This window comes from Canis aureus, chromosome 25 (assembly GCF_053574225.1).
Source record: "Canis aureus isolate CA01 chromosome 25, VMU_Caureus_v.1.0, whole genome shotgun sequence".
NCBI lineage: Eukaryota > Metazoa > Chordata > Mammalia > Carnivora > Canidae > Canis > Canis aureus.
The window spans coordinates 23,215,957-23,243,065 of record NC_135635.1 but is presented as its reverse complement, the minus strand read 5'-3'; the positions used below and the strand labels follow the sequence as shown (position 1 = coordinate 23,243,065).

At 36.0% G+C, this 27,109-nt stretch overlaps 2 protein-coding genes across 10 annotated transcripts in view; one reads left to right on the top strand and one right to left on the bottom strand.

Annotated features, from left to right (window-relative positions):
* Positions 1-27,109, bottom strand: part of SOX5 (SRY-box transcription factor 5) — a 994,522-nt gene that overhangs the window by 913,797 nt on the left and 53,616 nt on the right. The gene's annotated exons all lie outside the window — the stretch shown is intronic.
* Positions 23,300-24,498, top strand: LOC144297750 (uncharacterized; the record flags this gene model as incomplete). Its single annotated transcript, XM_077871918.1, has 1 exon — positions 23,300-24,498. A coding segment is annotated over one exon (816 nt), but the record flags the coding sequence as incomplete, so codon positions are not given.

The window sequence follows — 27,109 nt, the reverse complement described above, 5'->3', positions numbered from 1 at the left end:
CTTTTGCACAGTGAAGGAAACCATCAGTAAAACAAAAAAGAAACCTGGTGAATGGGAGAAGATATTTGCAAATGATACAACCAATAAGGAATTAATATCCAAATAGATGAAGAACTCACACAACTCAATATTTAAAAAACAAATAATCCAATTAAAAATAGAGAATCTGAATACCTGTTTCTTCAAAGAAGACATACAAATGGCCAATAGGTATATGAAAAGGTCCTCAAAAAAAAAAAAAAAAAAAAAAAAAGAAAAGGTCCTCAACACAATTACCAGGGAAATGTAAATCAAAACTACCATGAGAGGGGTGCCTGGGTGGTGCAGTTGATTAGACATCCAATTTTTGGTTTCAGCTCAGGTCATGATCTCATGGGTCATGAGACTGAGCCCTGAAGTCTAGCTCTGTACTCAGTATGGAGTCTTCTTGAGATTGTCTCTTCCTCTCCCCCTGCCCATCCTACTCATGCAGGCTCACTCTCTCTGCCTCTGTCTCTCTGTCTCTCTCTCTCTCAAATAAATAAATAAATCTTAAAAACACACACACACACACAATGTGATATCACCTCACACCTGATATCACCTGTTGAAATGGCTATTATCAAAAAGAAGAGAAAGAAAACTTGGTAAGGATGTAGAGAAAAGGGAATTCTTGTGCACTATTGGTGGGAATGTAAATTGATGAAATCACTGTAAAAAGCAGCATGGAGGTTCCTTAAAAATTTAAAAATAGAACATATGATCCTGCAATAGGACTTCTAGGTAGTTATCGAAAGAAAGCAAAAACACTATTTCAAAAAGATACAGGTACCCCTATGTTCACTGCAACATTATTTGTAATAGCCATAATATGGAAGCAATCTAAGTGGTCACTGATATGAATAAAGAAGTTGTAGTATTTATATACAATGGAATATTACTCAGCCATAAAACAGAATGAAATCTTGCAATTCACAGCAACATGGAAGGTATTATGATAAGTGAAATAAGTCAGACAAAGACAAATACCATATGAGTTCATTTTTATGTGGAATCTAAAAAACAAAACAAACAAAAACAAACAGAAACAGAATCATAAATCCAGAGAACAAATTGATGGTTACCAGAGACGATGAGAGTTGGGGAGATGGGCAAGATAGATAAAGGAGGTTAAAAGGTACAAATTCCAGTCACAAAATAAATAAGTCACAGGAATGAAAAGTACAACATAGGAAATATAGGCAATAATACTGTAATAACTGTGTGGTGACAGATGGTAACTACACTTATTGTGGTAGGAATTGTGTAATGCATAGAATTGTCAAATCATTATGCAGTACACCCGAAACTAAATAACACCGTGTAGCCACTATAGTTCAATTTAAAAAAGATGCAGTATACACACACAGTCACACACATAAACATATGTATGTATATATATGCATAGATGTGTGTACTATATATATTTATAAAACACACATATACAATGGAATAATACACAGCCATAAATAAGAATGAAATTTTATTATCTGCAACAACATGGATGAACCTAGAGGGTATTATGCTAATTGAAATAAGTCAAACATAGAAAGACAAATATTATGTAATTGTCAGAGGGGAGGGATGTAGAGTTGGCAAAATAGGGGAAGGAGATTAAAACATACAAACTTGCAGTTATAAAATAAATAAATAAGGTGATACAACATTACAGCATATGTAATATAGTTAAAAATATGTAATGACCTTGTGTGTCACAGACGATAAGCTAGATTTATCCTGGCAATTACTTTGTTTTATATATATATATATATATATATATATACCTGTTTTATATATATATATATACACACATATATATATATCACTATGTTGTAACTTGAAACTAATACAATATTCTGTCAACTACAGTTTAATAAAAAAATAATAATTCATTCTCTATGTAAGGTATTTAATCAGATGTATATTATGTCACAAAGGCTTAGCTTGGTTATATTTATATTGCCATTACATCTCAAGTTTGTAAATGCTGTTGACTTTAAAAGTTGCAAGATGCTGCTACCTTAAAAGATCTGCAAGAATTGTATGAAGTTTATAGTATTGATAAACATCATCCTGCCTGTATGGAGAGTCTTTGGTCTCAAAAGCCTAACAAAGGAGTAAATTTGGCTATTTATCATGTCTCCTACTACAGTACTCATTTAGCCATGTTATACATATTTAGTTCTTCTAATCTTTTCTCATAAGTCAATCTCATCGACTCATTAATCTTTTTTGGTCCTTGTCTCTATTTCCATTTGGGTTAGTAGGGAGGTAGCATTGTAGCAAAGACTTCCCCTCTTTTTAATTTTGATTAAAACTTCTCAAGGACATGGACCATGTTTACTTGAATTAAAAATGAGTTACATAAAGAAGATGCTTTATTGGAGATAATCTTGAATCACTTTGCCTTTTGCTAGGTGACAATGTTTTAAATAATATTAATTAGGAATACTGTATTTGTTGCTTGCTTCTAGAAAAGAATGGATCACAGCTGAGCACATTTAGACTTTTACACTATAGAGGAGCTGTGTGTGTCCAGGTGTGTGTGTATCCATGTGTTTTGGGATTAATTACTATTACTAAATGCCTTGTGATAAAATAATTCTCCTAAAGAAACTGAATTACATTTTCCCAGTGGGAATTAACATTGTGCATGCATCATAACAGGCGGTCCCTGTTCTCCTTCTTAAAAAAATTGTCAAAACGATTTTTGAATTCAGTTTCCAATGAATATTCAGGATATTTCCCCAAAAATGCACAGCATTCTGCCCATCAAATGATTCTTTTTTAAAAGATTTATTTATTTTAGAGAGAGAGCACAAGCAGGGAGAGGAGTAGAGGGGAAGAGAGAGGGAGAGAATCTCCAGCAAACTCTGCACTGAGTTCATTGCCCAAAGGGGGCTCAACCTCATGACCCTGACATTATGACTTGAGCTGAAACCAAGAGTTGTACATTTAACTGACTGAGCCACATAGACATCCCCCATCAAGTGATTACAGTCATCATTAGTTTGTATTCATTTCAACTCATTGTTTTGTATAAGATTGAATTTAAAAAGTTGAAATATGAAGGTGGAAAAAAACCCATAAGCAAATGAAAAAATTATATAACATAAGGCCCTTTGTTGAAGATAATTTTAAGAACCTATGAGAGAGAACCTACGCCTTTGCATTCAGAGGGATGAGAAACTCTAAGGGAAAGAAAGACTTAAAGCAGATTCAGGAATTGGAATTTAAAGGAGGATGCACAAGATTCTGACAGATGAAGAAGGGAATAAGAGCATTCAGGTACTGGGGAAATAGCCTGTCCAAAAAAAAAAAAAAAGAGAGAGAGAGAGAGAGAGAGAGATGACTTCAAGTAAAATAATGGAAGAAAGAAAATGCAAGTTATTCAACTAAAAACTAATAATATATCACTGCAGAATGAAGACTGAAAATGTGAATATTAAATCTCAACAAATAATAAGAACATAGGCTAGATAATAAAATAACATTTGGGGGTTCTTGGCTCCAAATTTGTGTGAACGATTCCAAGATTTTCTAGCCCTCATAATCAAGACTCCAATCTTGGAGGCTATTAAAAAAATAACTTTAGCAGTAGTTTAAATTAGGATATGAGGAGTTCAGAATTGGCATTAAAGCCACAGAATTGTCCAAACAAATTGTTAACAAGACTTTTTAGAAATGTAGAAAGAGAGGAGAGTAGACCAGAAAGGCTTTGCTGAACTCTGTCATTGGCTTGTTATGTGGTAACCATTCTGCACTCACTCAATTTATTCATCGGTAGAATGTGTCTAACAAGTACCTTTCCTATTTGTTGTGATGGCTAGAAAAATGTGTCTAAAAGTACCCACCAAAAATGTCTAACATATAATAGATATCAATAATTGGCAACTATTACTACTATACACTTTCCCATTCTAAGATGTCTTTGTATAATATGATTAAATGCTTTTTGTCACCTCACCCCTCAACCATGAACTGCTTGTCTTTCCTTCTCCACCTGTCAAAAATGTGAGTCTTTCAAGTTGTTATTATTATAATTTGATACATAACCAATACATTTTATACCTATTACATGCCTCCTTATAATTTTTTCTCAAAGCCTTTTCAATTTTTGTAATTATCTTGGGATACAACCTATATAATAGATTAACTGACCATATCCCTTTCAATAAATAATCTCAGGACCCAACAATTCATAACCTAAAGGAGACTCAGAAGTGACCTGGTCCCTTTAAAAAAAGGGGAGGAGGAACACCTGGGTGGCTCAAAGGTTGAGCGGTTGAGCCTCTGCTTTGGCTCAGGTCATAATCCTGCAGTCCTGGGATCAAGTCCCACATCAGGATCCCCAAGTGGAGCCTGCTTCTCCCTCTGCTTACGTCTCTGCCTCTCTCTCTCTCTCTCTCTCTCTCTCTCTCTCATGAATAAATAAAATCTTAAAAAAAAAAAAAAATGAAGTGACCTGGTCCAACCATTACCAGATGTAGAGTTTCTTCTCTAACAGATTAACAAATAATTAAATCAACCTCTGTGAAATATGTTCAGGAGTTCCGGGATTTCTAATGAAAGCCCACTTCAATCTGAAGCAGTTATAATAAATAGCTCTTCCTTTGACTGAGCCCCCACCCCCAACTTCCATCATGGAAGAACAAGAAAGAAATCTAAGTACACTTGTGTCCAAAGGTCATTTGCATTTGGAAGCCACCTTGACTCCTGGGGCCTCTCTTCTCCTGTCTCTTCCTGAAGTGGGAAGAGACATCTTCCCTCATCATTTTGGTTGGGATCTCCTGTAATACTTTTAAAATGTAACTTAAAGTTAGTTAAAAATAAGACTCCCGAAATGTTAGTGTAGTTGCGATTCTGTATCAGTATTACTGCCCCTGAACAAGATGTTCAATATCTGTCAATGCAAGCCAATATCAAGCTAGTTCCGGGGGTCAGCCCAAATAATCTTAACAATACAATGTTAATCCATACTGAATTACCTAAATCCATTAAACCCTTTCCCTTGCAATATGAGGAAATGACTTCTTTACCATCTCCTTGTGTATAGAGACTTTATATTGATCCCAGTAGCAATGACCTATTCCATCCTGCTGAGATTGAACTCTGATACTGTCAAGCAACATACTGTTAATTTATTCCAGTCCTGAAGGCTCTTCAAATTTGATCATCCTACCAGCAAGGTGTTTATTGACAAAGTAAGTTATATACCATGATAAGGGACAGAGCCCCCTGGCAAGACACAAGAAGTTTTCACTAATACATAGATCCATATAATTAGCATTCCTTTGACTCTAGTGTCACAGGCTTCAATACCATCAAAAAATGCCTTACTGATATCTAAATATAATACTTCAACCATGTCTGGCTTTTTATTTTAATTAACAAAAGAAATACAAAGCATCTTGTAGGATGCCTTGGCATCTAGAGAAAATAAATGAAAATTGAGGTTAGTTGCCTGCATGTCACCTAGAAAAGAACATTAAACAAACTTCCATGCCATAGGCAATTGCTAAAATCAGAGGTTGATCAAAGAAACTGATCAAAACTTTTCATCGACCAGCCTAGCTTCCTACACCCCATCAGTAAGGTAAGTCCATAAATTATTCCTTGAAAAGAATCCTATAGATTTCCAAATAATTTAGAATTATTATTCTAAAGGGAGGTTTATACCTTGCTTCACTTATCTGAAAATAAAATTTATATTTAAAAATTGGAGGGATAAGCTCTCTTTATATTTTATATGTTTTATAATATTATAATGCCTTTATATGTTTTATATAAATGTTTATGTACTTAAACTTTCAAAACACAAGCTTCATTCTCTAAATATTTGCAATGCTCCTTTTACAAAAACCAAAAGGTAAATAACACAAGGAGACTTCATACATGAGAAGTCTGCACAACATAGAATATATTTTATGAATATTCATTAAAAGGGGCACAAAACAAGTATATGAGGTGGCTGGATTTGCAGGAAAAAGCCCAAATGTTTCCCTAATATTTCCTTTTCCTTTTAAAATCTTATTTATTTATTCATTTATTTGAGAAAGAGAGAGAGCACAAGCAGGATGGAGGAGCAGGCTCCCCACAGAGCTGGGAGCTCAATGGCAGGACTCAATCCCACGACCCTGGGATCATGACCTGTGCTGAAGGCAGATGCTTAACCGACTGAGGCACCAGGTTCCCCTCCTAATATATCTTTTAATATTTTCTATAGTCTACGTCTTCATTTAAAAAAGCCAGGGCACCTGGGTGGCTCTGTCTGTTAAGCACCCAACTCTTGATTTAGGTATAGGTCATGATCCCAGGATCCTGGGATCAAGCACCACATCAGCCTCCATGCTCAGTGGGGAGTCTGTCTGAGAATTCTCTCTCTCTCCTCTTCCCTCTGCCCCCCACAATGTGCATGTGTGCACTCACTCTCCCTAAATAAATTGTTAAAAATAAATAAATAAATACAAAAACATATAAGCCTCCTTAATACTCCATTTAAAACAGGAAATTACCCTCACAGCAACAAAAATTAATTCTATAATTACTGACAGTCTCCTTTAGAGACATTTCACCAAAGGAAAGACAGTGAATATTCAGATCAAGGTTCCATTTAAATAAATTGTCATCATCACAACTTCTAATGTCTCTTTTACTAAAGAAGCAGCTGCCAGATGAATAAATGCCTCTGTCCACCATGTTCACAGAACAGTAGGCCCCCTATTCATGAAGGATACCTTCCAAGACCCCCAGTGGATACATGAAACCACAGATAGTATTGAACCCTGTACATACTCAGTTTTCTCCTATATGTACAAACTTATAATAAAGTTTAATATATAAATTTGGCACACTAAGAGATTAACAACAACAGTAATAAAATATAACAATTATAACAGTATACTCTAAAGTTAGATGAATGCAGTCTCTCTTTCAAAATATCTTATTGTACTGTACTCACCCTTCTTGTGATGCTATAAGATGATAAAACATCTATATTATGAGATGAAATGAGGTAAATGACACAGGCATTGTGACACAGTGTTAAGCTATCATTGACCTTCTGATGATATCTCAGGAGGATCATGTGCTTTGAGACCTTGGTTAACCATGGGTAACTGAAGCCAAGGGAAGCAACACCAGGGAAAAAAAGGGGGACTACTGTAACTAGTGTCTGTCTGTCTTTATTTTTTTCCAAAAAGGAAAACTTTCAACACCGTTTTAGAGTCTGGATGATGTTAGGATTCATTACATTCCATACCAAAGCTTAGAAAATAATAGCAGTTTGGCTCTTATCCTTCTCCCATAGTAGGATCAGGGAAAACCTTTACCTCCCAATTAAAACACAGTAGAAGGAAACTAAGACTTATTTCCCTGGAGCAAAACTAAAATATTTAGTTTTTAGTTTGTCAAACTGTCAAAGGTGTGGACTTTAAAAAGAGAGGGAAACTGCAGATAATTCAGTGATTTGTTATGGATCTATTCAAGCATGACTTAAAATGTTTGCTTTTACTTAAGGTTAAAAAAATTCTCAGCCACTTATCCCATAGGCCCTGTCCTATTCCTTACTTGCTACAAAGAGTTGCAGAGTTCCCAGCACAGATGCATGCTCCAGATGCAATGCATGCCTGACCAATAAGTTACAAGCAGAGCTACAATATTACTAAAACTGCAGCTGCCTAGATATTTTGCATTTAATTTTGAAGATGTTCAATATTAAATCTTTTATTTTGCCAATAGTAAGAATTGCCAACACTTAAAAACCATTCTGTAATCCCAATGTCATTCTTACCCAGATCCCTTTTAGGTCCATCCACTCTAAATAACTAAGTCCAGGATGTGTTCTGAAGCATATAGGTGATCTTAGGTGATTTCCAGTAAATGGCATTACTATAAAATGTACATAGAATTCAAAAAAATATCACAAATTAATTTTAATCCAAAGAGCTTTCAAGGATTCTATAGTTTTTAAAATATTCTAACAGAAAGTTAAAGTCAGGATGGGATGAGATCCCAGAAAACTATATTTATTGTGTTAATATATCATTTGTCTTGTGGGCAAGTAACTAAAGGTCATTTGTTCTTCATGGCAAGTGTTGAAAATAGTTTACGTTGAAGGTCTAACTTAAAGGAACAATGTGAAACCCCTCAAGCCTAAAATGACCTTTTTATGCCAACACAGATGTCCAAATCTTTTAAAGAAGGGAGCAGTGATGTTTGTACTCTGATTTCTAGTTACTTCAACTCTCTTTTCCTAAATGACTTTGATAGAGATACTAAAATAATTTCCTGCTTTATAGATCTCAGTGTACTTGATCAGCCATCAGAAGCAGGTATCAAAGTTAAATGTCAGACTGAAAGGGGCAAGTTTCCAAGCCTACATTTGTCAAATAAGAAGGAGTTTATAGGAGAGGGATGCATGAGATCAAATTTATTTAGCGGGGGGTGGTGAGAGGGGCTTCTATTCTCTGAGGTCTAGTGGGCTTCTGGAGGCTGTTTAGGCATCTCACACAGTACGTTGCAGAAACCCAACAAGGCCTAGCCTGAGCATGCCTCCTTCAGAACAGTAAGGGTATGAGGAAAGAAAAATAGAGAAAAAAAGGAAATAAGGCTAACAAGGTTGCAGGCTATTTCACTTGACAATAAAACCTTCGTATTTCCAAATGGCTAGGAGCTTTTAGAGATTCTTCCCTCCAGATGTTCAGTAAAACTCAGAATTGTCACATGATGAAAAAGATACATCTATCCGATCAGTATTTACCCATTTTCAGGGGAGAAGTTGGCCATGTTCTTTGCCACCCCAAAGAGGAACTGGGACACCTATAAAGAGAAAAGAAGGCTCTGCTGGAGATACTGGAGTGTATGTTTTCACTTTTTCTTCCATATCAGCCGGGGATGATTTTTCCCTCACGTTTTGCTAACCACATATTGGGGTTTCTCCCTGTGAAAAATAACCCACAAATGCACCCAAAAACGTTTTCTAACTTTTAATGTCATACACGAAGACATCTATATTCATTTTATACTGCCCACAGAGACACATGGCAAAATTGATGTTCAAGCCCTAAATGCAAACCTCTCTTGGGTTCACAAGTCCTCCTGCACTTTTATGGCAGATTTCATACATTCAGTGTGCTGCTTTGTCACCTTTGGGTGGCAAAACAATAGCACAGTACAGACAGCAATGAAGAGAGAAGAGATCGTTTGTTCTATAGCACAGTTTTCTTCAGGTCACATATTTATCAATATACAGCGCAAGAACATGTATCCAGGGCACCTAGAACAGATTCAGATTTTAGCTTGAACTTGTATGGAGTCCTTAACTAAAGAAAAGAATTGCTTCCTGTAATTTTGCACTGTGGTTTCCCAAGACTGCTTATGAGATGGGCATTGAACATTCAGGGGGTAAAACAAGGAAGAATATAGATTGCTTTTGAGAGTACTTTTAATATCACTTTCCTTTTATTTAATATAGTAAATTAGCCTATTGTCCTTTTGTATGAAGCATTTTCTTTAAAGATGACCGTTAGTACTATACAAACACATTTTGAGACAGGTATTAAGCCAGTATGCCCGAGTGTGGCTAAAACCCGAACAGCTATTTTTTTCCACTTACACAGGAAAATTCAGGGAAAAATTGGTTACATGGGCAACTAACAGTTTCTTTTGGAATGCTTTCATGGAAATTCAGGCTGTATTTGATACACACACCATATTTTTTTTAATGGTGTTGTGTGGGTGGGTTGGAGGCACATGAAGAGCTTCAAAATCCATATAAATATCCAAAATGGGCATGGAGAAACTCTCTCATTTCCTTTTTATTGTCTATTGCTCATTTGCTAACTTACTGGTAGCGTGATACTCTAATATTCCTTTATGCCTATTTTAACTTAAACATTAGCACCAGCTTCCGAAAACACATGGCTGAAAATGTTATCACCCCCTCAAAAAAGATTTTGAAAATAACAAAATACCAAAGGGGCTGCCACATTCAAAATAAGAGGTAAGACAAGCTTTGCCCTATTCTTTTCCCATTCCAAAGCCAATCAAGATAGACAACCCGACCAACAAACAAAAATCTAATATCTTTTTCTTTCTTCTCTCTCCACGCCAGAGCTGCTGCCTGGGTGGTAGCCGCTCAGGCTGGTTTTTGTGCACTTGGAGTGAAGGGAGTAGTTAATGGGGAAATTACAGATGACTCTGTATGGTGGGTTCTCTGATTTACATTTGTGGTAAAACCCAAGGCAACTGATCTGTAACTCTGACTTGAATCGGGCCCTTACATGGAAATTTTTCCAGGCTGTGGCAGCACCTAAATAGGCTTTTGGGTAAGGTTTGGGAGCCTCTCTTCCTATGGTAGCCTCTGCCAGGGTATTTTAGCCTTCTTCATTATACTAATCATGTTCACTCTGAACATCCCTTACCACACCCATCTCCAAAACAATGTTCACTATTTGCAGGCTGATGTCTGGTTTAAAAAAAAAAAAAAATTCTGAGGCAATGCAAATTGATAAATCTTGGGTTCTGAATTTTAGAAATAATCTTTGAATCAAAAAGTAGAGATGCACAAAAGTCCTCTGGAGTGCACTAGTAACCAAAGCATATTAAATTGACCAGGATAGAAAACCATAGAGGAGAACAATGGGGTAAAGGACACATGGAGGGACAAAGGAATGGATGTATAAAGTTCTGATAAATACTGGATCGCATTTCAAATCCACGGCTGTCCAACACAATTAACACTCACTTTAAAAGTATGTATGTAATGGAACTCAGTCTACCTTCCTTGCACTGTTTTCCCTCGTGGCATAAAAAAATTGCTTTGTCTTTCACTATTGTAGAGATTTGCTGTTTTATACTCCTAGTAGAATTCTTTTTCTTAAGGTAAATTATGAGCCAGCAAGTCACTACATGTTCAGAATGTATTTGCTGAATTAGGAATGCAACATCTTCACTCCATTTAATTGCTTTAAGGCAATGAAGTATAAATGACTTTGGTTAAGCAAGAGCTACCAGCAGACACATATACTCACCAAATTCTTGGTCATACTGAAATTCTTAAGCTCAAACTAATCAAAAGAGGAAGGAAGAACTACCATCTGTCTTCCCTTCATATTTAGTCTGTTAGCTTCATATATTTCAAACTGGTTAAAAAGGGCTTCACAACTCAAAGTGCAAATGTACTACCAATGAAAGCTCAACAACTGAAAGAGCTGTTGATTGTGGTAACTAACTAAAATTCAGGTAATAAAGGAAATAAGGGTGCTTTGATTGATTGTTGAGACTCATTCCCCAAATCTAAAAGTCCCTGAAAAGTCTCACCCTCTTTGCTATGAAGCAAAGATAACAACATTTTCCCCCGTAGGAAACACCTTGTCTAAATTAAAATAGATTGTATACTATGGTACATCTATCTCTGAACAACTGCAAATAAATGAAAAAATAGGTTCTAGGCCATAAGGTACAGACCAGTAATGATCCTAAAATGATGAAAAGCAATCATTTCATAGACTTTGGTAGAGTTGCTTTGAAAAGTCAATGATTCAATCCCCTCAAGTATTAATAGAAACAGAGACTCAGGATTATAATAAACTCTTAAGGCCATCTTGTCATTGGCAAGTGATGCTAAACAATGTTACCATATCTGAAACTCTTCTTGGAATCTACAAGTGATACTTATATATTTTGTTCTTGATACTTTGGATGAAAATTGGCCTTTTATGAAAGAATGGGCTGCAATATAGTTTAGATTTTCTGCTATATACAAGGTCTCATGTTAGATTTGAGATGTAAAGTTTTATGTGTGGATTTTAAATTTTTTTAAGGAAGAATACATTGAAATAAGAAAATTCAAATATGTATGAATGCCATTTAAGTCTTTTGAAGACTTCTTTCCCCTCTCTACTTCATTAAATAAAATATTTTACCTGCCATGGGCACAACTGATAATAGAGCATGATTTTTCTCAGTGTTCAATGCTTTTAGCTACTTTACATGTTGGTTTTGCCAAAAGGGCATGGTATCCCAAAGGAATCCAATCTCTTGAATTTCACTAATCTCTCCTACAGCCCCTAATAAATTATATCCTTCTCTACTCTGGGGCTTTATATGGGGGGGTGAGGGAGTGGGTCTCATCATTTTCTTCTAATGAGCAATCGTGAAATCTCTAGTTAAAAGTCAGTGTCAGCAGTACTCAGACTTGTCATGATTATCAAAAACAAGGAAAGTCTAAGAAACAGCCACAATCAAGAGAAGCCTAAGAAATATGGTATTAAATGTGTTTTCCTGAATGGAATCCTGAACAACAATAAAAAGAATATTAAGGAAAAACTAAGGATATCAAAATAAAATACGGACATTAGTTAATAATAATGTATCAATACTAGTTCATCAATTATAATGTAACTAATGAGCCCTACTAATATAAGATGTTAATAATAGAAGAAACTGTGTGTGGTGGGGTATAAGACAACTCTGTATTGCAACTTTCTGTAAAGCTAAAACTCTTCTAAAATAAAACTTTTTTTTTTTTTTTAAATCAGTGTCAGTAATGATGCAACTGAACCCTCTTTAAATGCAGAACTGGGCAGCCTGGGTGGCTCAGTAGTTTAGCGCCGCCCTCAGCCCAGGGTGTGATCCTGGAGATTCAGGATTGAGTCCCAAGTCAGGCTCCCTGCATGGAGCTGCTTCTTCCTCTGCCTGTGTCTCTACCTCTCTCTCTCTCTCTCTCTCTCTCTCTCTCTCTCTCTTTGTTTCTCATGAGTAAATAAATATTTTTTTTAAAAAGCAGAAGAACTTACATCAATTGATAACCTCGAGTGTAGAATGTATTGGCTGATGTGAAATAACTAAAAGCTTGATACAAACTCTTTAGAAATAATATTATCTGTTAAGATTCCCTGTCCACAATGAAAATAAATAACTCCAAAGTTCTCATGCTTTAAAAAAGGAAAAATGCATGGATAAACCATACTAATGTGTAGAATGTATACATGGAATGACTAGATAAGGAAATAACTCCATACTCTTCACCCTACAGCAGACAAGACTAGGCAGAGTAATAAAAAATATATGCATAGCTCCTCTTGCATTTATAAAGTATAGAAAGGCAAGATAATCAAGAGACCTGATGGGTTTACTGCTCTCTATAGATCAATTGCCAAGGTAAAAAACTGGAATATGTTTTCTAATCCAGACCATCTAATAAAAATGAAAGCAGATAATAATACCTTTGAAAGTTTCAAAGTGATTCACATTTATTATTTCATTTTATCCTCACAAACACGGTTTGAAACAAATAGCATAGATTATTATTATCGCAGTTCATGGCATGGAAAGGTTATGAAACCTACCATAAGTCATACGATAAATAAGTAACTGAATTCAAATGAGAATCTAGCCCTCCCAACTTCAACCACCCCATCTAAACTTGTACCTGAGAATAGTGTGCTTTCCAGAAATTTTTTTTTATTTTAATGTTATATTTTATAGTGAAATGCATGGCATTCCAAGTGTAACAGAAATCTATATTGAGGCTGTTCCAACATATCACAATTTCCTGTAAAACATAAATGCTAAATGAAATGAAAAAAAGGCATAAGAGTGTAAAATAAAATTGGTCAATATCATAATGAAAACAAATGTCAAAAAATACAGTACTGCTTACAGAATTAAGTATAGAATTATTTACAAAAAAAGAATTATTTACAGAATTCAACAAATTTGTCTCCAAATGTATATGACTAGAGTACCACTAACATTGAATCTGCTTATTGCATGCTCTATCATCCTTGCCTTGTAAAGTAATTTATTCCACCATAGCATGGCAGCTTAGAACACTCACTGCTAATCATCTGTCAGTAGCTACTTTTGCTATAAAGTTGTTAACAGAAGAGTTAAAATTCATCTTGTTTTCAATGAACCATTGTCAAGTTAAGGATATCTAGTCACAACCTGACATTTATTCAAGAAACAGTGGAATTCAGTTCTTGTTCAACTGAGTTACAACTAAAAAAGTCATCAGAGTTATTTAGTCATTCAATGACTAAATGACTACTGAGTGTCTTCTGTGGGCACCAAAATAGGGACCCAATATGAATAAAGCACAGCCCCAGTATATTGGAACTTAGTCTAATGAAAGGAAATCAGTATAATTAGGTACAGAATCACAAGACTTGAAGGGAATATCAAAAAACCTCTTGCTTTTTTTGTTGTTTTGGAGGCAGGGAGGGGCAGAGGGAGAGGGAGAGAGAATCTCACGCAGACTCCACCCTAAGCTCAGAGCCTGACATGGGGCTTGATCTCACAATCTTGAGATCATGACCTGAACCAAAATCAAGAGTCGGGTGCTCAACCGACTGAGCCACCTACGCGCCCAGAAACTCTCTTATTCTTATTCCTTTTCCTTCTCCCACTTAGAACTATAAATGAGCCCAAAAGATAATTAAAGTTCTGGGAGTGTTATTCAGAAAAAATAATTCACAAAATGGTCCTTGGGAACATAATTCCAGAGAATTTAACCAGGCTTCATTAGAGTATCAACTAATAATGAATCTGGATATTGATTTATTTTCAGCTTGAGTAAACACTTGAGAACAATGGTTACTTGGAGGTCAACTTTGAGAACAACATAGAAAAGATACAAGTCATTCTAGTTTAGGTTCAAGGATCTGATTAAAGAAAGTATTTTAAGTTGTCAAGTATATCTTATAGGATGCACTATCATCCAATATAGCACCATTCATGAATAACTGCTTATTAACTAATGTAACCATAGAAAGTGTAGATTTGTGAATGAAAGGCCAAAGAACCATGGGATTTGGGGCGATGTGGTATAGCAAAGCACACAGATCTATATCTAAAGTGAAGTTCCAACAGAGTCCTTTCCTGGCAAAACAAAGAGGAAGTTGAGTTTTGACTCTGGATAATTTCTAAGTGTTATAAATCATTCTACGTTTTTAAACTATATTTGAGGATAAGCATGACGTGGATCCCATAACTTTATTCTATGACAATAAATTCAGTTGTGGAATATGCCACAATGATCTAAACTGTTCAAGAGAGAACAAACTTGAAACAGTCTAATGTCATAACCAAACAGAGCTAAGTTGAAGAACAATCATCTCCATAATCCTTGATCCAAAAAGTGTTATGGGGGGAAAGGGAGAGATAGAATTCCAAAATCTTAATAATTGCAACTTCTGCTCATTTTCAAGCAACTCTTATACAAGCAAAAATACCTATAAAGAAGAGTAATGCCTAAACATCAAGAGGTTACTTAAAGTTTACGTAAACTTTGGAAAAGTCAAATGGGGCTATAGATCCTTAGAGACATGGTCTGCCTCTGTCTTTTCTGGCTTTAACTATATGGCAAATAACAATAATTAGAAAAAGTGCCATTCATTTTTAACACTTCTCTCAGATCCTTCCTTATCACCTAAAAATTAACCAGCTTCACTGTTACGTCTGAGGAAGTGAGAATTCCAGGAATTTTGACTGTCTGGCTCAGTGTACCCAAGCTTCACAATTTCCAGGTAACTTATGTAATGTTATTGGGAGTAGCAGAAGAGAAACAAAACAACTGTACAAAAAGCCTTAAGGGATTTTTCTCTTTGGCTGGTTAAAATGTTCAGAATTATTTAAGAGCTGGAAAAGGAACAATAAACCACACCCTCAAAGAGCTCCAGTCTGAATTCCACCATTAGTTTATACCAGGTTTTCTAATCCAAAATGTTAGTGTATTAATGAGAATAAAAGAAAAGAGCACCCAAAGAATGTGCTGGTGTAATCTGGGCTTGTCTGAAATCAAACTTCTGAAACATAATTTGGTTAAAGAACGTAGACTAAGTTTATGACTTTGCACCTTGCTCTTTATGAATATACAAGTTCTCTTGGCTTCCTCCCAAAGTACAAAAGCTCATCTCTCCACTATTTGTGGTTTCTACAAGCACCACTAGGCATGGAATTTGTTATGACACAGAGCTGTTCTGGACCTCATACTAGAGGAAGCTGTGAAAAAAACCATCTTACCTATAACATAGTCCTTTAGCAAAGACACTGAAGATAACTCAGTGATGCCACTGTAGAGAATATCCATGAACATTTATGACCGCAGAAGTTTTAGAACATGTGAAAGACAAGATGTATTCAGATTGTCACTGTTTACAAAATTGCTGGAATCCCTCTCTCCAAAATATTACTTGTTGAAGATATATTTCTACTTGTCACAAAAAAAAGTAGAAGATTTTTAATGTTTCTTTTTTAAAAATGAAGTTCCTATGTTTCACCTTATAAACTACAATAGAATCATCCTAGACTCCCAAAGTGGGCAAGGAGGTAAAGGATTGGTTTCAGAGCCTGAAAGGATATGAACAAGAGCCTTCTGATAATGACACTGCAAAGGGCCTTTGTCCCAATGTTTGGGGATTTATTCATTAGCCCCTTGTCACATGCCAGGCATCATTTTCAGTGTTTCATATGGATGACTTCTGTCAAGACTCACATTAGACTAATAAAGTAAATAATATTAATACCATCATTTTACTGGTATGGAAACAAAATCTAAGGGAGAATGAGAAACTTTCCAAAGATCCAATAAGTCAATGGACAGCGAGGATTCCAACTCCAACAACCTGACTCCCAGTCATGCTCTTTGCCCTTCTGCTGCACTGCCCCTATCAAATGAGCTTACACTCTTTCCAACCCTATCTTTCTTAAAGGAGCATAAGCATGGCCAACAGTAAAGAGCTGAATGTGATCTTGATTTGTTCTGCTTCAGTAAAATATTAATTCCAAACAGACAGCAATAATTTCTCAGAATCCCCCCAGCTTCATTCATTCAACAATTTGACAAATATTTACTGACTGCCTTTTATCTATGAACAAAATTGATGAATACATAATCTCTCCCCAAAAAGAGTTTACAATCCATTACTTAAAAAGGTCTATACACATAATTGAAATAAATGAAATGAATTGCAGAGTCAGATCATTACATTCATGTGCCTAGATCTTTACCAAGAGCTTAAAATCAATACACACTGAATACTGGCTCACAAATCTTTGCATGAACTGGCCTATTCCCACTTCTTTCAGGGCCATCTCTTACTACTGCCCTCCCCTCTCCCCAGGCTGAGTATGCTGCAACACTTGACCTCTTTCTCATTCTTAAACTCACCAAGATTTCTCCTGTCTCAGGACCTTTGTTCCTTTTCCCTCCTTTCCCAGATTTTTCTATGGCTGGCTCCTCCTTTGCATTCAAGTCACAGCCTACTAGCACCTTTCCAAAGAGGCCCACTCTAAACCACTCAACCTGATCTGGCCTACACTCTCCACCTTCTCACCCCAAATATAGTTCTATCACAATTATCTCGTTGTATTCACACAGCATGTGTTGCCATCAGAAATGAAGTGTTCTTAAATTTTATTGACTTGCTTATGGTCGGCAACCCCATCCTCATCCAGAAAGCAAGGCCCACAAGACAAGGAGCCTTGTTCTAATCTCCTGAACAAGAAAGCTTTCACAAAGTTAACAGCATGAGATACAGATTTTAATAGGGATGTGACATCTCTGCCAAGATGGGGCAATGAGCACTGCAAAGAGAGGGAGTAACACAAGCAAATACACAGAGGAGAAAAATCTGGAGCCTGTTCAAGAAACATGGAATAATCTACTTTGGATGGTATACATCCAAATATTTTAAAAGTAGATTGAATTAATATCATGGTGGGTCTTCAATGTCAGAAGGAAAACTCCTGTGGGTAGTAGAGAGCCACAGAATATTTCTCAGTAAGGAAGTGACATGGGCAAAGCATAGCATAGCATTAGAAAGATTAAAGCCTAATTTAATAGTCCAGACAAAGGATACAAATAACATTTTAAGTCACTCTGATAAAACACTAAAACTCTTTGCCTTTTTTTTTTTTTAAATAGAAGACTCCCAAGAGAGAACAGGAAGAGAACTATGAACTTAGTGCTGCTAACCACTGGAACAGAAAGTACAATGTTACAAAGTATAAAGTTGAACATAATGATGAAATTTGTTTCTCTAATATCTGTTCAAAAGCCTTTTGCAAAATAAACACAGATTTTATTATATCAAACCACCCAAAGTGACTCATCTCTTTGGAAATGTGTCTCTGGCATCTTCTGTCCTCAGGCTTCAAATTCTTTCAGAAAATCAAGCAGATTAGTGGCCTGATGACAGGACAGAAGTCAGAACTTGAAATTCTAAATTCACCTCTGCCACTGACTTGCTGTCCTGACATGGAACTTTATATCACTTTTGTATTTGTAAAATATCTACATATGATGGGTGTTTAATAAATCAACTAATCAGTGACTAGGAAGTAATATGCATTTTCAAAATAATCACACTAATACATTGAGATGTATTTACAGACTTGTAATGAAGTCACTTAAGAAGTATTCTTGAATTATCCTGTGCTTATTTATTTCACAATTAGGCAGTGAAGATAGAAATATTCACATGAATGCATACATGTATGAATGTGTGTGTATCTTAGAAACAGTGGCTTTGTCCTTAAAAATTCCCAGATAACAAAATCGAAAAAAAAGTTTCTTTTTAAAAGACATGATGATATAAACACTAGAAAGTTTAAAATAACACTTGTATAAACTGTTTGAATTGAAGAGAAAAAAAAACACCCCAAAAGAGTTTTGTCAGAACAAAAAGGAAACAAGTCCCAAATCCTGACAGCAACATAAAAGCCAAATTCTCCCCCTTCCTTTCATAATGGCTTTTCTATTGAGCTTCATTTTGACCTTTCATTACTTTCCCAACATTGAAGAATATTGCCTTTCAAAATTCTCCATTTCTCTGCTGGCTGTACTATTATTCCTTCTCCCATTGTTAGGAGTTCTTAGCTACGGGTGCCCCAATATGAAATACACAATCTTTGGTTTCTCCCTAACAAATATAAACCAGCATTTTTACACACTTTCCACTTTAAATTCATACCCTGCATAAAGAAGAAAGATAATCATAGAGCCATAAACATGCCAAGGAACAGAAAACAGAAAAGTTGGTGATCTATTTGCTAGAAAAGCAGCAATCTATCTTGTAATCAATCTAGAGCCAACACACCCTTCCCCCCTCGGCTGCAAAAGGATGTGTGTGTATGAAAGAACTCAAACAGCCCTTAATTCATTAGTCAGAGCTTGGAGGGTGGACCAACAGCATGATCTGATTGATAAAGTTTCATTACAAATTAGCCCATATCTTTGATGAAAACAAGCAAGGCAGAGACTGTACCATAATTTTATCCTCATAAATTAGTCAACCAGACAAACACTAAACAGAGCTTGCCACATGAGGGGCAAACTAATTTAATTAATTCATACACAACACCTCATTAAGGGCAGTTGTAGCACTAAGGTTGTGATCTTGTTGAGTTTGCACTGTTTTTCAAAAGAAAGATGTCCACTTAGTTGGTAGGGATGAGGGGCCAAGATAGAGGCAAGATATATTTCTTTGTGTATTCTTTCAATTGGGAAGATCTAGTAAAGGGAAGAATGACATAAACAAGTTCTCTATTCCCACAATCCAAACCAGCATATACAAGACTTTTAACATAAATGTTCATTTTAATGGACAGATCACATTTTGCTTTTGCTTTTGTTACGTGTTCCATTCTTTCATGTAGTAGTGAAAACAAATACATTTCTTCACTGGCACAGTATAATTCTTACTTGATAAGGTAAATAAAAAGAAGGAAGGAAGAGGGAGGAAAGAAGAAGGAAGGAAGGGAGAAAGGAAGAAAGAAAGGAAATAAATTGTTTGTAAAGATTACTATAAATTATTCTAGGTATTCCTGGGGAAGGATGCATATACAATTCTCTCTAATGTCTTCACATCCTGAAAAGAATTCTTTACCTTCCATAGGTTCCCAAGACTTAATACTTAAAAACAGTTTTCTTGGCTGCAGCTAAGTACCTCTCAATACCCTGACTGATCTATCTAATATTTACTTCTTTTTATATAACCTCTTAAAAACACAGTTCTTCCTTATAAATTCATGGGGCAAGATCTTAGTTTCTAAATACCATTCTCCAGTGGCATAGTGCTACAAATAAGGGAACTCTTTGATATAGCCAATACCAGTGATGGACCAGGAAAACTAGAAGGTAAGCCTGGAACAACTTTTACCAGAAAATAAGAAAGTGCTAAAAAAAAAAAAAAAAAAAAAAGGATAAGGGTATGGCAAAAAGACAAAGGAATCAACCTGATGAGTTCCCAAGGACCAAAAGGGAAACAATTTGAGCAACAAAAAAGAAATTATTAGACCATAACCATAAAATAAAAATAAATATCCATGACCCCAAAATGATAGAATTAATGAAAGTTTTGATAAAAATTAGTCACTGAATATATAAATAAATGAAGAAGAAAGAACAGCTCTTCCTCACAGAGAAGTTCCAAATAAATATAAGGAAAAAGGGAAATACAGAATTACCATCAGAACACTACAGTAATAATTGTTGCAAGCAAAATTCACTGATGGGTACTATAATTAGTGGACAAAAGTTGAAGAAATACAACATTTGCACAGTCTCTTGTATTTCTCTCGAGATATTTCTTAATTCACCAGGAAAAACAATAAATTTACAAGGGATAAATGTAGCCGATAGCACCTTAACAACGTGACCAAGGCTAGCACAAACGTAGTGTCCTAAAACAAAATGTGCCCCCTTCATGTGGGTTCCTGAGAAAAACACATCACTTCTGCAGAATTCTAGCCAAAAATGCATATCCTCCCTCTGATCAAGGGAAATCAACCCAGACTGAGACACAGTCAACAAAATATGGATCATTACTCATCAAAGTTCAAGGTCATAAGAGACAAAGAAAAGTTGAAGAATTGTCACATCTTAGAGGAGACTGTTGCATCTTACAACAGCTAAATGCAATGAGTGATTCTAGATTGGTCTTGGATCAGAAAAGTAACATTAGTAAGAAAATTAGTGAAATTAGAATAAGGTCTATATTTAGTAATAGGATTGTATCAATGTTAATTTCCTAGTTTTGATTATTATACTATGGTTCGGGAAGTCGTTAAGATTAGCAGAAGCTGGATGAAGGATGCAAGTAAATTCTATCATTCTCTGATTCTAAAATCATTTCAAAACAAGTTTTAAAAAAATCATAGGTCAAAAGGGAGAGAGGATAGTGTGAGGGACTCTAAAATGAAGCTAATCAAACTCACTATATTACCACCACAGTCTAAGTGAACAGTTGAGGCTGAGTAACAACATTTTGAGTTCCCCAAATTAGAAACTGAAAGTTTTCTCCAATTAAATTACAGGGAAAGATATAATAAATGTTTTATTTTCTTTATTTAATTCCCTGTGGCTTTGCTTCATAGCAGTCTTTTTAATTTAATTAATAACTAGTTGAGTTAATTTAGCCATTTTATAGTCTAATTTTCTTTTTAGAGCTATTCTGATCATTATGGCACAATTTAATAATTTCAACACTTATGTCTTTAAACTATGAATTTATCAGACTCTAGGCCATGTCAGCAGTTCCACTGTGATTATTTTTATGGACTAAATGGTTAGTCTTCTAAATATTAGCCCCAGGACAGACTTTAAGGTCTTGAAAATAGTATCTTCAAAATATCAATGTGGACATTTAAAAAAATTTAAAAATTACAGGTCATCAAAAGGATTTTCACTTAGACCTACACCTAACTTACAGGTATATTTCTAAAAGTAAAAATAATTATCAACAGGGGCACCTGGCTGGCTCAGCAAGTAGAGCATGTGACTCTTGATCTTGGGGCCATGAGTTCAAGCCCCATGTTCAGCATGGAGCCAAAAAGGGGGAAGGAAAGGAAAAGGAAAAGGAAAAGGAAAAGGAAAAGGAAAAGGAAAAGGAAAAGGAAAAGGAAAGGAAGGGAAGGGAAGGGAAGGGAAGGGAAGGGAAGGGAAGGAAAGGAAAGGAAAGGAAAGGAAAGGAAAGGAAAGGAAAGGAAAGGAAAAGAAAGGAAAGGAAAGGAAAGGAAAGGAAAGGAAAGGAAGAAAAATTGTTACCAACAAAATAAACAAAATAAGCAAAAGTGACTATTCCATACAAATAAAAGCATCGCACAATCTCTTTCACGGCTAACCTAAAGTTTAAAGTATATGCACATTATTTATCTACCATGTTTCCAAAATTGATACCAAATGCAAAAATAATAGAGAACTATGAAAATAAATTGTATACATAAACACTCCTCATTCCTTTTGCTCACAATTGCTAATGATGTGAACTCTACCTCTTTTTTCTTAAACAAAGCCTGATCTTTTTTGACTTCATATCTACCTTGATGAGTAGATTAAAAAGCCTAACAAACTGAGCCTCAAGCAAATCCAAACAAGGTGCAATTACAATATTTCTAACCACCCTGGCTGCTCTCACTTTTTTTTTCATACTGCATCTAAGATAAGATGAGGTGCAGGTGAGAAAAAAAGATCAAAACTATTTAAAGTATTACCTCTCAATCCTGGGGGTTGCAAATTGTGCATAGAGAGGAGGCAATACATATAAGGAGAAACAAAAAACCAGAATCTTAGTGGGAGATTTTAAGATTTACTTGTAGCATTAGTAAAACACTTTTTGAGATCTGAATATGTCATAAACCTATGCCTAAGTCTGGATAAGACAAGAAAATCCCATTGTGCCTACTTGTTCTTGTTTTTCTTTTTTTTTTTTTTAAGCTTCAGAAATAACTGTTCAAATTGCTAAATTAGATCAATACCTGTATAATATCAGTATTGAGCTTGAACAAGAAGCTTGCAATGTGCAAAACTTTGAGTTTTATCTGGAACAAAGAAAGAAGCCATAGAAACAAAAGAGACAGTGAGGTGAAAACTCGCTGGAGGAATTCAATCAATAGAAGAGATGTCATGAAAATTAAAAAGACTTCACAATCATGCCCATTAATAGTGTGGTATTTCTGAACAACAATTTTATCAACTGTATCATGATCATCGAAAGTCACAAAAGCAAATCCTCTCTTTTTTCCACTCTGCCGGTCTTCCATAACTTCTATGGTTTCAATTTTGCCATACTTTTCAAAGTAGTCTCTCAAATTATATTCTTCTGTATCTTCTTTAATACCACCAACAAAAATTTTCTTCACTGTTAGATGGGCACCAGGCTTTACAGAATCCTCTCTAGAAACAGCTCTCTTTGGTTCCACTACAAGCCCATCAACCTTGTGTGGTCGGGCACACATTGCTGCATCCACCTCTTCAACACAAGAGTAAGTCACAAAACCAAAACCCCTGGAACGTTTTGTTTGGGGGTCTCTCATTACCACACAATCTGTAAGTGTGCCCCATTTTTCAAAATGTTCTCTTAAACTATCATCCGTAGTTTCAAAGCTCAAACCACCAATAAACAGTTTTCTCAACTGCTCGGGTTCCTTTGGATCATGGCCCTCCCCCCCACCCCTGGCGGCAGCGACGGCCGGAATCGGGCTGGGGGCGACCGGGCGGCGGTTTTACCTCTATTTTGAGACCGGACTCGCCTCTTCCAACTCGAGTTCAATATGGGCCCTTTCTAAACAAGAGATGCAGTCTGCTGGATTGCAAAGAGGTCGTGGAGGTGGATCTGGCAACTTCACGGGTCGTGGAGGAAACTTTGGAGGTGGTGGTAATTTTGGCCGTGGTGGAAACTTTGGGGGAAGAGGAGGCTATGGTGGTGGAGGTGGTGGCAGCAGAGGTAGTTATGGAGGAGGTGATGGTGGATATAATGGATTTGGAGGTGATGGTGGCAACTATGGTGGTGGTCCTGGTTATAGTAGTAGAGGAGCCTATGGTGGTGGTGGACCAGGATATGGAAACCAAGGAGGCGGATATGGTGGTGGTGGTGGAGGATACGATGGTTACAATGAAGGAGGAAATTTTGGAGGTAACTATGGTGGTGGTGGGAACTATAATGATTTTGGAAATTATAGTGGACAACAGCAATCAAATTATGGACCCATGAAAGGGGGCAGTTTTGGTGGAAGAAGCTCGGGCAGTCCCTATGGTGGTGGTTATGGATCTGGTAGTGGAAGTGGTGGATATGGTAGCAGAAGGTTCTAAAAAAATTTCAGAAGAAAAGGGCTACAGTTCTTAGCAGGAGAGAGAGCGAGGAGTTGTCAGGAAAGCTGCAGGTTACTTTGAGACAGTCGTCCCAAATGCATTAGAGGAACTGTAAAAATCTGCCACAGGAGGAACGATGATCCATAGTCAGAAAAGTTACTGCAACTTAAACAGGAAACCCTTCTTGTTCAGGACGGTCATAGCCACAGTTTGCAAAAAGTGCAGCTATTGATTAATGCAATGTAGTGTCAATTAGATGTACATTCCTGAGGTCTTTTATCTGTTGTAGCTTTGTCTTTTTCTTTTTCTTTTCATTACATCAGGTATATTGCCCTGTAAATTGTGGTAGTGGTACCAGGAATAAAAAATTAAGGAATTTTTAACTTTAAAAAAAAAAAAAAAAAGAAAGAAAATTAAAAATAAGAAAAAGGTGGTAGTTTCTTGAGATGTTACTGAATTATGTAACAATTTTTTTTTAAAGATTTTATTTATTTATTCATGAGAGGCACAGAGAGAGAGAGAGACAGAGATACAGGCAGAGGAGGAAGCAGGCTCCATGCAGGGAGCCTGACGTGGGACTCCACCCTGGGTCTCAGGATCACACCCTGGGCTGAAGGCAGTGCTAAACCACTGAGCCACCCGGGCTGCCCTGTAACAATTTTTTTAAAAGTAAGAAGAGTCCATATGCATCATGCTTTTAGCATGGAACTTCTTTTAAATATGTCCATATTTAGCCATGAGGTAGATAAACCTAAGCATAAGAACTTTGTAAACACACCCAGAGACAACAGGTGCTCTAATAACAAGAAACTACTCACGTCGTCACACCACTGTTACGCAGCTAAGTTTGTCAACATCTGAGGCAACTAACCAGCCAAGTGGATCAAAAGTAATTCTTGTCTTTAGTTTACAGGCAATTATTAACACAACTTCTCAAATATATATATGCACCGTCCATGTGTCTACCAATTTTTATGTAAAATACTGTCCTAATTGTATGCCATTAAGATTAAAATTGTAGCACTCCTATACCTGGAAGGTCAAGGGTAATTTCTCCAAACACACACCACTATATTCCTAGCACTTCCTATCTTCCCTTTCTCTCAATCCCTTTCTATAGCTCTATCCAGCCCAGCTGAGGCACACATTTATTGAGTACGGTAAATGCACTGTTCTAAACATTTCAGCCATATTTATGATTTTTATCATCAAAAGAATATTATGAGTTAATTTCAGTTATTACACATGAGGAAACTGAGATATAAAAGTGTTAAGCAAATCACTCAAGGTAAATAAATTCTCAAGCTGGGATTAAATTTGGATTTTGGGTCCCACATCTGATATTCTTTTTCTCTTTCTCTTTTAGTGAAGAATAGTTGACACACATTTACATTAGTTTCAGGTGTATAACATAGTGATTAACCAAGTCTAGACATCACACTATGCTCACCACAAGTGGAGCTACCATCTGTCACCATACAATACCGTTACAATGAAATCCCTATCCCTCTATTACAATGAAATCCCTCTATTCCCTATGCTGTCCTTTTCTTTCATTCCTGTGACTTATTCATTCCATAACTGTAACTCCACTTCACCCATTTTGTCCATTCCCCACCCACTCCCACCCCCAAAGCTGATATTCTCAATCCTCTACTGTCTCTTTAGTAGTTTGGGGAACTTTTAAATGTTATCTTTTGGAGTAGATGAATGGTGCCAACACATGACTCATATAATTAACCATGGGTTTCAAGCACTAAAAGCCCTTCCCACTTCTTTCTCTGTCATAAAAACCCCTGATGTAGTCCCTAGACCTTTGGGCCCTGAGCCTTTAACTCACTGCCACTTCTGGTTAGGCCTGTCCTTACTTCTTCAGTCCATTTCCACAGGATGGATTTCCTGATTCCTATCTCCTAGATCCCTGAATTAGTGTGGTATTTTTCTTACCCCATCTGTTTAGTTTCTATGGATAATTAAAGTTATAAAATATAAGAAAATAAAGAGCTAGTTATTATTCATTGGAAAACTCAGAACTAGTAAAAAACAACAACAAAAAAAACGGGGTGTTAATTAGTTTAATGACTTCAAGTAGCACATAAAATATATTTTCTAAATGTGTATATCATATTTAATGTGCAAATGAAAGGATGTAAAATTGGAGTTTGTTGGGACAGTACTCTTACATAATACTTCTGATTCACACCATAAGTGGAAGTTATGAGAAATTAGAATATACATTATGATACATTCATGGGCTGACCTACTAACCAAATTTTGGTTCAGGTAGATGTTTCTAAAATTCCATAGGTGTAAAAATCTGTTTTATTCCAGATCTGGGCACAGAAACTAATGGCTTTATTTTGAAGAATGGACACATTTGAGAATCTGATAAAGGCTATGATTAATATTCTCCCCAAAAAAGTACATACACCTAAAATTTTACACACAATTTCATAGAATCCATAAACCCCTGAATGTCATCCATGGACTCTAGTTTAAGAGCTCCTTTCCAAGGCATAAACAGAATACAGAAGTGCACACCTCAGAATGACAACATTTACAAAGTTCATTTGTATATCATTTTTCCCTTTAATATGAACCGTAATTCTTAATAGATATAATTTTTATTAACAGTGATTTCATGAGGACAATGCCTCCAAATCTAATCTTAATGATACTTTTTAGACCACAAGCATTTTATAATTCTTTCATATAGAAAACTTACTCTGCATTTTATTTGGGGCCCAAAGTCCAGCCCATTCAGGGAAAAATTATTATCACCCTGATGTATATCCATCCAGATTCTTTGTGTGCAAACAGAGAAGCAGCATCAGGCATGCATCCTCGTCTCCTGCCTGTCGTCCACCCAGAGGGCTTGTCCACCAAAGCTATGGAAGAAGATGTGAGTCTAGCAATTCTCCAAACAGTGCAGCTTCCTGAGTGTTCCTCCTGATGTGAACATTCTGCATTTTTATGAGAATTTATGGAAATTTT